General features: G+C 41.0%; 1 protein-coding gene across 3 annotated transcripts in view; it reads right to left on the reverse strand.

Annotated features, from left to right (window-relative positions):
- CACHD1 (cache domain containing 1) overlaps positions 1-13729 on the reverse strand; it is a 123586-nt gene that overhangs the window by 5816 nt on the left and 104041 nt on the right. Inside the window, exons 17-26 of one of the 3 annotated variants that reach the window (XR_014549766.1) lie at positions 12422-12544; positions 10811-10910; positions 10549-10665; positions 9122-9282; positions 6241-6327; positions 5948-6064; positions 4460-5609; positions 3746-4370; positions 2449-2526; positions 1338-1439 (exon numbers count right to left, since the gene is read on the reverse strand). Coding sequence is in view for 1 of the 3 variants with exons in the window: in XM_083621096.1 (XP_083477222.1) it covers positions 1338-1439; positions 2449-2526; positions 3746-3907; positions 5458-5609; positions 5948-6064; positions 6241-6327; positions 9122-9282; positions 10549-10665; positions 10811-10910; positions 12422-12544 (1199 nt within the window). In the remaining 2 variants the exon portion in view is untranslated. Of the gene's footprint in view, positions 1-1337; positions 1440-2448; positions 2527-3745; positions 4371-4442; positions 5610-5947; positions 6065-6240; positions 6328-9121; positions 9283-10548; positions 10666-10810; positions 10911-12421; positions 12545-13729 lie in introns of those variants that run through there. The other 2 variants (XM_083621096.1, XR_014549767.1) reach the window with 2 other exon arrangements.

Genomic DNA, 13729 nt, shown 5'->3' on the forward strand with positions numbered 1-13729 from the left:
GAATATTATTGCCATTGTCATTATTTACCACTTTTTGCCTCCAACCTGCAAGCACTGAAGAGGCATATGGATTCAAATACCTAGCAACAGTATATTGTTGCAAGCACAGAGATAGATGATATCTTTACCCTTGCTTGGTGGTGGGTAACTTTGGAGGTAAGTGAAAAGTGCTAGCACTCGTGTGATACAGTCTTTCCCCATGACTGTACCACCTTGGCATTTACTGGTTTCCCTTCTTAGGTTAGACTTCTTCCTGAAACGCATACTTTCCAGGTAGATACAGATTATAGTTGGAGGAACACAATCAAATAAGCAAGTGCCTCTTGTGTGTTCTGAGATGAGTATTCTGAGTCTTAATCATCTCTTCATTTCATGTACCGCATGGAGATGTTGTCATCTAGAAACATCCAAGGACTCCAAGAAATAAAATACAAACACAGTCCTCTGCCTGTCCCCACATTTAGCAACATAACGTATCTGTATTTATAGTAAAAGTGACACGAAGATACAGCTGACAACGCTGGCAGAAACACTCGCTAAACTTCTATTAATCCTTTTAGTGGACTCATCAACTTGATACAGGTTTGAAGACTTTGAAGCAGCTGCTCACTCTTGCTAGCTATTTCTCATAGGTCAATTATGTGGCAAAACCCATAGCCCAGCAACAAAGGGAATGCCAGAAAACCCAAATGCTATCAGAATAAACATCTTCCCTACCTATAGCCATATATGGTTGTATAGAATCAATATATTTTCTTGTGTGTCGCATGTTCTTTGCTCAAATATAATGCATGGCAGGAAGCCAAGACAGCATTCAACTTTTTTTTAAAACAAAAATCTAACACAAGCTTAATTTAACGCAGCAACCAGGAGGAGGCCCATGCAGCTAGAAATTAAAGGCTGTTTTATAAAACTTGTGCAGTTCATTTCAAACGACACAAAGGAATGAAGAGTTTCTCCTCTTTTCTGGAGAATTCGAAAGACGTCAGGACTGGCAGGGGGCAAAAGGGGGAGGGAGTGTGAGATTAGTGGTGTCCTGCGCCTCTTGGAATGCTGAGAGGTTATGTAATAATGCTGGTGCTATCCATACGATTAAGATACTGAGCACAGACTTAAGCTAAAGGATTCATGTTGGAAGATCACCCTGACAAAAATAGCTTCCGACGCTGGATAAAGTCTTGCCCTGGAATGGGAAAGTGTCAAAATTGTTTTCAAGTATGGAAGAAACAAGGAGCAGCGTTGGGAACGATCTGTTTGATGATTTGTCCGCAATGCTGCCAAGAGGCAGAAGTAAGATGAGCGCATAATACAGACGTCAGCAACTTCCAAAGTCTTACCATGATCGCTTTCTGTTCCTGAGCGTCCCCAGTAGCGGCGTCTACGTTCTGGGCTGTGCGCATGGCGCTCAATAACTGCTGCTATAAACCGGGTGTTGCTGACTAGGAGTGAGCAGAATAAGAAGGGGGGAGGAGGGAGAAAAAAGTTTACACTGAGCACACATTCTCAAATAAAGCATCCGTTTAGAAAATATTTTATGAAAGAGATCATTATAAGGTTGCTGTGGAATTCCAATATTGACCAAACTCCCCCCTCCCTTTTAAAAATCTATTGTTGTACTTTATATGCCCAGTGGAATTCATAATAGGAGCCATCTTCAGCCTTCGTCTGAACACATGAGGGTTAAAACTGTGTAGAGGGATGAGGGCACATTGATCAAATTTCTGAATCTCACAACAAGGAGAGTAGCTGCTGGTTTTCTGTCGCAGGGTCAGCACTGTGTGTGTTTCATGACAAATCTGGAAGCAAATTATAACCACACCTGCCTTTAAGGCACCTTAAGTTACAGTGCTTGCTGCAAAAAATACCAGTGGCAGCTAAAACCTGGCAAGGCAACCACAGGAACCTGTAGAATAATAGCTGTGATTCAGTCTGCTACATTTATATCTAGGTTTCAGGCTCCTTGAAAGCTAGCAAGTCTAATTTAGATTCTGGGAGGTGACTTGGTGTCTGACGGCAAGCATACCGTCAGTGAGGGCACAGAAATCAGCAAGTTAAGATCAACTGCGGTTCATGAGCTGTTTGAACTAAGGGCTGCATTTATATTTGCCAGATTGTGTAAGATCTGTGAAAGAATGTAAGGAGGCAGGAGGTGGAGTGATACAATGAACAGAATGTTGGCCCAGCTTCAAATCACTGTTCAGCCAGTGGGTGGCTTTAGGGCAAGTCAATAATTTTCTATTGTTGCCTCCAGTCTGTAAGCAGGCAAACACTGCAGTGTCACTCGCAGGGTTGATGCGAGAATGATTGGGACCCAAAACCGTAAGGCACTTTTGTCATCCTGATGGAGATAAATGCTATGTGTTGGAAAGGCGTGCAGAAGAAACAGCACCGAGCCTCATCCCATAGTCTTCCCCACCTGCAACGACAGTGTGACTGCTTCATACTTACTGATTCCTCTGTCTTCGTGACTGTCGTCATCCCTCTCGTCCCTCTCATTCTCCAGGTTGGACATGCGGACTGACATTTCTACACACCATTACAAACAGAGAATTGCAACTGTTAAGGGTGAAGATGTTGCATTAGCCTGCAAAAGTACCCAGCTTTGGAAATGGCCATGAGATGCCCCCCTTTTTTCCTGAGAACAAGAGATCTGAGGTCCAGAAGCCTCACAGCCAACCATTTTAATATTTTGGTTAAAACTACGGACAGCAAGTACCAAAAGGGCACGTACCAATATTGAAAACAAGGATGCAAACTTGCTAACCTCTTGCTTCCCTTTCTTGAGCCACTTCAACAACAGTTAGTCACAAACTATGGGTGACTTATTTTGACTTGATGTAATTACTACTGAAGCAGTTGCCTATTAAAATTGCTATCGTGAAACTCAATTTTTCCAGCAACAGCACCCTTAAAAATATTTTGCCTATCATGCTCATAGGGTCAGTTGTGAGTGTGCTAGCATAACAACCGTTCATATTTGTCAGATAATGGACTTCCTACAGTCTATGTTCAGAAGGCTCTGGTTATGCTCTTAAGTTTTTTATTGAATGGTGACTGTTTCTTAATTCCTGTGACTGCTTGTCCAGGACTAGCACACTGGCTGTCAACATTCACGGGGCACACTATTTAGTTTAATTTTAGGAAATGGTATAATAAAATGAGGAATAATGCACTCGTTTTTTCATTTCATAAAGAGAAATTCCCTAATACTGGATACCCTTTCTCATTTGTGTTTCTGGTATATGTCATCTTCTGTTCAGTGGGAACAGAAGAAAACGTCTAGGAAAAAAGAACTTCGGAAGCAGGAGGCATTCAACAATATCATGACAACATAACGCATACATATTTATGCTGAAATCATTCACATCTGTAACGGTCAGGAGTCTAGACAGGAATGTAGAATCCTAAACTCTAAGATGAGAAATTGTATTTGCAAGAGCCTAGAAAGTGGTGTGTTGCTATGTTTTTAAGGTCATTTAGCTAGAAGACTCCAGCTTTAAATTCTGCATCCAGCAGAGGGCAGCAGGGCCCATTCTATGTCACAGCAGATAATGTGAAGTGAACATTCTGAGACGCATGATTACAAGAAACCTTGGATTATCAGAAAAGTGCTAGGGCAACCCTCAAAGTAAGTTGTTTCAGCTGTTGTGGCCAGAAACTCTCTGAACAATTTGCATACTCTCTGCAACCCCCACCCTCCACAAAATAGTGGTGTTTTGGTTTTGTTTTTTAAAAAAGTTCTTACCTTGTGCTGCAAGTGGGGACATGTGCTGGTGGCTTCTGCGGTGAATCTGATGACGATAGGCATAGACTGCCAGAACTAGCACCATTATGCATCCCATAATACCTCCAGCAACAGGACCAACTGGAGCACTTTTAATCATATTTAAAGCTATCACCTCATCTCCTTTATTTAAGAGGGGGAGGGAAAAAAAAAAAGCTTATGTAAATGCTTTGCAAAAAGTTCAAACCACCCGAAACGTAAATTAGAAGGGAAAGAGAAAGTCACAACAATTACTGTATAATACAGTCGTACCTTGGTTGATGAATGCATTAGCAGCCAAACGTTTTGGCTCCCAAATGCCGCAAACTCAGAAGTGAGTGTTCCAGTTTGTGAACGTTCTTTTGGAAGCAGAACATCTGGTGGGGCTTCTGTGGCTTCCGAATGACTGCAGGAAGCTCCTGCAGCCAATCGGAAGCTGCGCCTTGGAAGTCAAACGTTCTGGAAGACTTCTGTTTGGCTTCCAAGGTACAACTGTACTGACTGCACAGAGAAACTCCCAAAATTAAAATGTATCAGCCTTTAAAGTGACACACTGTAAGAATACAAATCTGTTGACTATTCTAGGTAACACGCACACCAGACATAGCTGTCAACTTTTCCCTTTTCTTGCGAGGAATCCTATTCGGAATAAGGGAATTTTCCTTTAAAAAAGGGAAACGTTGACAGCTATGACACAAGAGTGATATGCTGGAAGATTGGTACGAATGGATGCAAAACTCCCTGTTCAAGTTTGTTTGTTTGTTTGTTTGTTTGTTTTTTCTTAAAATATTTCTATACTGCCATATCATAAGATGTATCAAGGCATTGTATAGTATAAATCATAAAGCACCATTTTAAATATGTAAAAAGTAATAATACAGATATTCATCCTGGTGACTGACCAATCAAAAAAAAAATCAGGTGCAAAGGCCCATCAGCACAAAAAAGATGTCTGGAAGTCAAAAGTGAGGATGCTTGCCAAATCTCTGCTTCAAGAGCGTTCCACGGTATGAGAACGGCAACACTAAATGTCCAAATTATCGTTGAGGCCAAGTTGGCCTCTATAACATGGGGAGCCACTAACAGCTCTCCTTTGGATGATCTCTGTGATCATACATATAATAAAGGTTCAGGTGGTTTTTCAGGGTATCCTGGACCCAATTGTTCAGGGCTTTGTCAACAACGTTGTCCTCAAAGTGTCTGGCAAGCTGCTCACAGGTAGTCACCATGCACTCCAGAGATTCATCCCCTAATCTGAAGTAATGAGTCTCTGGACCACATGAAACAATTCTGCCAATGGACACCTTGAGGATGAAATGCTTGCAATGCAGTATGGGTTGTTTCCTGCCTTCACTGCCATGTGATAGGCATGATTATGTGTCCTAAACACATCCTTTGTCCACTTTGGAAAGAGATTTCCACCACTTGCACCCCAGTGACTGCCCAGCCTGCTTCATCAACTGCAGCTTCTCAGAGTACCAGGGAGCAATGTGATCAACAAACACGCCGACAATGGCACTTCATCTTACAGTGTGCAATGGCTGAAAATGCTGTATTTTAATGCACGGGAAAGCCCCAAGATACTCTGTCGCAAGGATGTCCCAAGTGACTTGTACAATCTGTCCAGGTTTGACTTTATGACAGATGTGAATACATTAAATACATTGATGTTTGTCCACCATGACCATCCTTACCAATGGCTCCCATGTCATCCACGTAAGGGCTTTTGGCACCCACAATTCCACCAAAGCATTCCTTCTGAGGAGCGCAGTAGGATCTATCTAAATGGGTCTTTCCATCGCTGTCTACCATGCACCACTCACAGTCCAAGACACCAAAGCAATCCCTGGAAGACAAGGAAATGGCAGTGAGAATTATTAGAACTCTGCTGTCCCAAATCTCAGAAAACATACTACTGAAACTGTTCTCCACCCCCCAAAGTTAAAGGCGTAATTTTCCTTAAAAGTGAAGCAAGACCATTTTGTTGTGGCGGCATGTTACGTTAAGCTTGTATAAGGCCACCTCCCCTCATTTCCCAGTGCCACTGATTTTAAGTCAAGGACAGTTTTGTGACAAGGCCCACTATGAAATTCAATCATGATTTGCTGTTACCACACTACAGGTGTTTTATTTTAGATTCACTCGTGCTTGTGTGTGTGTGTATGGAAAACCCACGAACTTCACCTGCTCTCCATCCTTTGGTTGCACCGTGTATTAATACATTGAGGAAGAGCATCTTGTAGACTGGGATCAACTGCAATAAATGTCATAGGTTCTTGATGGACTTCACAACTAGGATTTCTAAAGTTTGGGAAAAGCACAGGGGGGGGGGAATCAGTTACTAAGAGTTATGAGAAAATGTACTCCGATTTAGAACATATAGTACGCTGTGCACCTATCAGCAAATATAACGCATGCACATGTGTTGCGAACTTCACCGGGGGGGGGGGATCATTATTGTGCTAGTCCTAACTTACCTGCTTTCTGCGTTGGTAAGGTTGCCAGTACACTCATTAACCTCTAGGGGGCACTCGCAAGGACATTCGCATTCGTTCTGCTCCATTCTTCAGGAAGGAAAGAAAGAACAAACGAGACAATGCTTATTAGAATCACATTTATTTCTGTCAGGAAGGAAGGAAGGAAGGAAGGAAGGAAGGAAGGAAGGAGTCTGCAAGTCTCTTATCCTGGGCCAAATCTCTCTTTCACATGCACACTTTAACCCTGAAAGTCCACTTGGGCAAAGATGTCATATACAGTGGTACCTCAGGTTACAGACGCTTCAGGTTACAGATGCTTCAGGTTACAGGCTCCGCTCACCCAGAAATAGTACCTCGAGTTAAGAACTTTGCTTCAGGATGAGAACATAAATTGTGCGTCGGTGGCGCGGCAGCAGCGGGAGGCTCCAGCAGCGGGAGGCCCCATTAGCTAAAATGGGACCTCAGGTTAAGAACAGTTTCAGGTTAAGAACAGACCTCCAGAACGAATTAAGTTCTTAACCCGAGGTACCGCTGTACTGCACAATATCTCATAGTTTCAGTGCACTCTGTGTTGTACTGAGCGTACTGCCAATGCAACTGCAGGACAAAGGGCCCTGCTGGCTCAGATCAAAGGGCTATCCAGACCAGCATTCTGCTTCCCACAGTGGCCAACCAGATGCCCAAAACTCTTCTCCAGCTGTTGTTTCCCATGGGCTGGTATCCTAAACTCTGCTGACTCTGATTCTGCACTCCGTCATCTTGACTAATATCCCCCATGAATTTGCCTAATTTCCTCTTAAAGCCGTGCAAGTTGGTGGCTGTTAATTACATTTTGTGGTAGTAAATTCCAGAGTTTTATTGTGTGCCAAATGAAAAGCTACTTCCTTTTCTCTGTCCTGAATCTTCCACCAATCGCCATCATTAGATAACCCAGGTTCTAGTATTATATATATATGTGTGTGTGTGAGAGAGAGAAAGAAAGAAAATTTAGAAAGCCTCTAGACAAATAAGGGAAAATTATAAAATTATGCTTCATGTGGAAAACAGTACTTCCACATGAGGCACAATGTCAGAAATTTCATTTAATACTCCTCCTTATTTGCCGCCTTCTAAAGCAGCTCCAAATTTTTCTGCCTAGGAAAGGCCCTTAATTATTTTGATTGGCCTTTTCTACACCTTTTCCAGCTATCCAGTTACCATTTTTGAGTTGTGGCAACTAGATTTGTACACAGTATTCCAAGTGTGGTTGCACCAGAGGTTATAGATAATCTGGATGCACGAGGCAAAATCTAGCTGTTAAGTGAAGACTCAAAACACAATAGCTATTAAATGATAGATACAAATAAATAAAACGTATGGAAAAATATTAATTTCATCAACCCTCAGAAACACATGAAGTTTTATGCCGAATGAGCATTTTTCTCTGAGTTAAACTGAACTGAGTTAGCCAGGTAGGTTAATTCACACAGCTAATGTGCAGAAGACTGAAGAATACTAACAACCAGTTTTGTTCAAGAGAGCTTTTAACATAGCTGTTGGCTGCGGCAAGGATTTCTGTAGTGCAAAAATGGAAAGCATCACAGGAACTGAACTTATTATTATGGTACAAAACTGTATGGAACTTAGCAAATAACTCACAATTGGAAAGTCTCCAGTGGATCTGAAATTCAGAACACTTCTGGCAGGATTTGAGTAATGCTTGTAATGTACGAAAAACTATGGTAAAAACGGATTATTTTTTAAAAATAGAGAAAATAAGGGAAGCAGTTGAAGATTGAAAATGGTAACCATGGAAGGGCAAAGGGGAGTCGAAGGATTCAGGAAATCCTAAATGTTGATGTTGATGTTTAATGTTTGAATTTAAATTTGCAATGTAAAACTCAATTAAAATATATTTTAAAAAAGAAAAGAAATCCAGAACACTTCTACCCCATTGGTTGAATTTTATTTCATGTGCTACTACTACAACGGATACATATAATTCTTTCTACAATTACCAATGTGTGAAATTTTGTCATGACAATGGTGCCTTATACACTGTTATTACTTATCTGTGTATTACCTATGTGGTTTGTTCTGTGCCTTTGTGTGTGTGTTTTGTGTCTTTTGTTACAAAACACTCTCTCTCTCTAACAATACTAATGAAAGAACCTGAATACTCAGAAGGTATCAGGGACAGGTAAGAATTCATAGGCACTAGGGAAGCTACACTGATGTTAGAAGCAAACTTTGCTTCATATTAAGAGGCAAATCTCATTCCTAAAAGATCACAGTGCTGACTCAGAGACTATACTCCCAAATTCCTCCGAAGTGTGCAAATATGTAGCAGTAAAGGGGAAAGCCTGGTTTCTTCCACAAGCATCTGAGCCTTTTCCAGCAGGAAGCAGAGCTCAGATGTGGCAATCCAATGGCTACCTGCCCAGCGGGCAAGATTAAGTAGATGGCATTCCTGTTCCTTTGATGCAACAGGTGGGAATTCTACCTCCACAGTCAATATGACTAGGCTGCAGCTTTCGATACTCAGGCAGGTGCAACAGTAAAGGTGCCATCATTTCTTATATACATAGTTAGAGGGAATAGCAGCCACTGCTACTCTGGAAGAAAGAGGGAGACACACCGACCAGGTACCCAGGGATGCTTTCGCTTGTGTTTCAACAGATGCCTCAAACATGAGGCACTGAAAGTATTACAGTGCACAAAAATAAGAAGTGTGCAAAGCTTTTTACATAAACAAGATTTAAAATACTCCTCTGCAATTCACACATGGTTCAGTCAATGACTTTTTTTTTTAATGCACATTAGCTGATGCTCCATAAGGCCTCCACTTTGGATAAATCTAATCCAATCACTATAGTGGATGTTAAAAAAAATATTCTCTTACCTGTGACAGTTCAGACAGAGCCTATCTACCATACTGCATGCACAGAAGGCGAGCGAGTCACACGTTTCATTTACGATTCCAACAAAGGCATTGGTTCCAGGTATCCTTGTCAGCCTGTATTTGGAACAGTGGCTGCCATGCACGAGATTTGTCAGATCACCCTAAAGGAGAGAAAAACGCATCAGACATATGGCAGGGAACATGTCTCCTGGTGAGGTGAAGTGTTACTACTACCACAAATGTTTCTGAAACAAAAAAGTCACCCTGCAATGAAACCTACAGGGTTCCCTCTACTTAGGGTTGCGTAGTTCTTGTTACCAGCGCAGGAAAAGTGCTAACAACACACAAAGCCCCCTTCACATGCCACAAAGGGGTTGTTAAGGGATACACTTCTTGAAGATTTCCTCACTCACCAATATAGCACCGGTTAGTAAAGAAGACACCTGGAGTGTCTTCCTTGACTTCTTATAGAAAGGTTAAACAGGAGGTGGAAACAGAATCCACAATATCAATATCTTTTGTTTCCTGAGTATTCATTTTAACTCTAAGTTGATCCCCCCCCCCCCGGTGAACTCAGTTTATACTATTTCCTCAGTTATCATGAAGGATTTAAAAGTATCCACTCAGCAACAAACTAGTCATCAGAACCCACCATTCATTTTAATCATTTAAAAAAGGGTTATTATAAGCAAAACCAAATAATGCAGTTTCTTTTTGAGAGCTGGGTTCAGTGGTGGCTGGACCTTGAGGGGTGAACTAGCGGGGCACTGGAGGCTGGACCAGTTTGGTCTAGTTTTCTCCTCAACATGCATCCTTGCAAAGTTACTGTGGACGCTTAAGCCGTGAATCTAACTGAACTCAACACTGTGAGGGAGGTTAGGCTGAGAGACTCCTCCTCCTCCTCAAGTTCAACCCCGCCCTGCCCCCGCCAATCTAGGAGGACAAGGATGATGGTTGGACCTGCTAGCCACAGTGATGCTTGTGATTGACTGGGCTGTTTACAACTGTGATTGGCTAGCGGAGTTTATGGACAGGAATTATGGGAAGTTAATGAATATGAGTGTGTGCGGGAGGGGAGACAGCTTTGGATTTTGGGGTGAACACAAAAAGGTACTGTTCCTGAGTGACCAGCCTCCTCTGTTCTGTTTTTTATGTGTGTGTGTTTCAAGTTTATGTGAAGCTACTGTAAAATTACAATACCCCCCCAGCCTCCCCAAATTTGTCGGAACAGAACAGCACATGGGGAGATGATAGGGGAGATCGCTCCTTTGGACATGAAGAGACACTTGTGCCAACGGAACTGTCACAGTAGTGTGGTATTGAATTCCACTCATGGTATTTTACTATTTTTCATGCATCCAGCTGCAAGAAAACAAACAGCCAAACAAAAACACACATACATCTCCCCTCCCACACACCACACATACCGTCAGGCTGGTATTAAATTTATAAAACCTCTGGACTGTTCTGTCACTGAAACTGTTACAAAGGTTTTTCTTCACAAAGTTTGGATGGTTTAGAATATCATTTGCCACCAGAGGTTCCTGCAAATAAAAGGTAAGGATTTTAACTTTTTTAAAATTTTACAAAGCAACAACAAGCTGCTAAATTAACATTTATATCTCTCACATGATAGATAGATGATAGATAGATCGATCGATAGAGATAAGTACAATAACTTAGCCAAACCTTGTGTGTAATGTGTTGTTGTTCTACTGGAGCATGGCCTTTGGGGTCAATAAGAGTAGGGTGTGCCACAAGATATCCTCTGTCCTCCATAATAAAGCACCTGCCCAACAGGGTACAATAAAATGAAACCTAGGTCAGAATACCTATAAAAGTACATTTAGCATGTTGTATGTTGAGAGCAATTTTGCGGAAACAGCTGTGGAGACAAATACAAATCACAGGCTTTGGTACGAGATGCATTCTGCACATTTCTGTTTGTTCACTGAAGCAGAGACTTTGTAGTATTGCATGTCTGAAAATCATGAAAATCTGTCGCAGAATATATGCAGCTGAACGGTAAGCGAAGTTTCTGAAGCCACTGGAAATTCAGTGCCCTACACTGCTTCTCCCCCATCACCACAACTAACACAAGCAAAATGAACAAATACATTAAAACGAGCTTAACTTTCATAACATACAGGTCACAAAAAATCTACTTTTCGCTGGCATTTGGATTGTAATGGTACAGTTTTAAATTTTCAAGAGCACTGCCCACAGAACTCTGCTTTTTGAGACTTTTGAGGGACCATTCTGAAGGTATTTAAGAGCCAGGTGTTGATAGCTGGTAGCCAGGACCCAAAGGTAATCAGAATCCATAGGCAACCAGAGAGGAGAGTTGGAGAAAACGTTAGGAGTCAAGACCAAGAAGTAATCAGGATTGGCGAGTAAACCAGAAGGCAGGAGTAGAGAACGAGTCAAGATATGAATGAGCCTCCTGGGTGTGCACACAACACCTTTGTGCAAGGGAATGAACAACTCAGGAAATCTTCTATTAGCTATAGTTGTCTGTTTCATCCAGAGACAAACCATGGTTAACAGCTTCAGAACATGCCAGGATATTAAGCTATGATTTGGCTTAATATCCTGTTTTAATTCCTCAGTATGGATGAAACAGGAAACTGCAATTAACTGAAGTCTTCCTGCCTTTTTTGCTGGCTCACATGAAGGGAGCAGCAAAGAAGCTGGGTAAGAGCACAAAAGGCTCATTCCTATCTCTGTTTATTAAGCAACTACAATTGTCCAAACACAATTTCTCTGATGGAGAGACCCGGTATTTGGATACTTAACTTAGCATAATCTAAGATAGCAGCCAAAAAACAATAGGAGAGTGTTTGGGTGATCACATGTTGACTTAAGAAACTGCCAAACAAACCAGGAAGTCTCCAATTAACTAGTTTTTTTCTGTTTTGTCCAAACTTAGAGACAAGGGTTAACATCTTTGGAGCAGGTCAACAATATTAAGCTGTTTGAAGATAGTTTAATGTCATATATTAGATAACGAAGTTAGTGGTTTATGGAAGCAATTGTCACTGTTAACCAGTTAATCTCTGTGGTGCTCTGCATTCTATCTCCCTGCTACTACAGATTAAAATGGTTACTTTTTTTGGCAATTCAGTGGTTAAGAGCGTCACACATTCAACATGATTATGCTTCTAGATTTCAACAGATTTGACAAGGATAATGAATTTAGGTTGCAATGCAATGTGTTGTTGTTTTTTTAAAGTGTTGAGTGAGAGACTTCATTGAACAGAATTCTAAAACAGGTGAAATATGCAACTAACACTCATTTACCTTATTTTATTCCCTTCATCTTGGTTACAAATGGGCAGGAGGTCCATTAGAACCTTGTAGAAATACCTCAGAGTGAAATCAATGCCCATCACAGCAACCGAATGGCCTGAAGACTTTTGTGAACTACAACAATAAAGAGGGGTGGAAAGGTCTTGAGAGACATGTTATCAAAAAAACAACCAAAACATTTTATATTTTATAGTGGTCATGGACATGTCAAATGAAAAGCAGACTATGGATTCTGAATCAGTGAGGAATCAGCCTGCTCCATGAGCTCATAAACCATGATAATGGCCTCTCACTAGATCACAGAGACAACCAATTCCCCCCTCAAAGTTAGGTAAAATACTTAACAGAAAGAGCAACCAACATACATATCTCAGGTAAACACACATGTGGTGGTAAACAATTTTACTCTATGAAATACCACAATTTTCAATGGGCAAAAACAGTAAACTTGCACGTCAGGGTAGGGAAGTAGTACATTTGTAGTTGATGCAATTAAGGGTCAGGTCTTTGTTTTTGCCCACTTCCTTCTAATTTTGACAGAAAACAATATCAGATATGAGAAAGCCATGAGGAACTTGATTAAGTTTCTCGAGAATTGTGAACTTGAATCTCATTGGTCCATACCTCACGTTTTAAAAAAGACTTTAGCAAATTAAAATTTTGCACCTCCTATCACTTCCATCCTACATTATGCTTGGACAGCATAAGAGCAGCGTAATAAATGACCAAAAGTAAAGCTTGACACCATTTTCATTGTGATGTTCAGCACCTTAACAAATCATACTGTTGAGTTCCACATTCATAAAGCTGGATTAAGATTCCTGCGAATCATGACTAATGTAACTAAGAATCTTCCATATCATTGATAAATATAAATATAAAAGTAGATAAAATGCAAGTCAAGTAAGTAGGCAAGTAAGCTGATATGTCTCTTAATGGAACTTTCTAGAAGATTCTGATTGTTGAACTGAATGAATGTATGCATATGTTTAAAACACTTCCGCTCTTACTGGACAAGGAGTTACGAAAGCGAGCCAGGTGCAATTAACTTAATGAAAATTCTTGTGAGAATGGGCCATGCCTAAATGTTAACAGAGGAAGCACAATTTTGTATCTATCTGCAGCTAAGTCCAGTAACACTAAAAATTTGAACCATTTGTATTCTTTGGCAGCATACAATGAACTGGAGAATTTCAGCATTCTTTGCATCTGAAAGTCACACACCAATTGTTTATAACATGTTGTTTTGCTTCAAAATATGATCTGTACCGAAACATTCTCCTTACGAAAGCACAGCGG

This window comes from Podarcis filfolensis (assembly GCF_964270895.1).
Source record: "Podarcis filfolensis genome assembly, chromosome: 6".
Lineage (NCBI taxonomy): Eukaryota > Metazoa > Chordata > Lepidosauria > Squamata > Lacertidae > Podarcis > Podarcis filfolensis.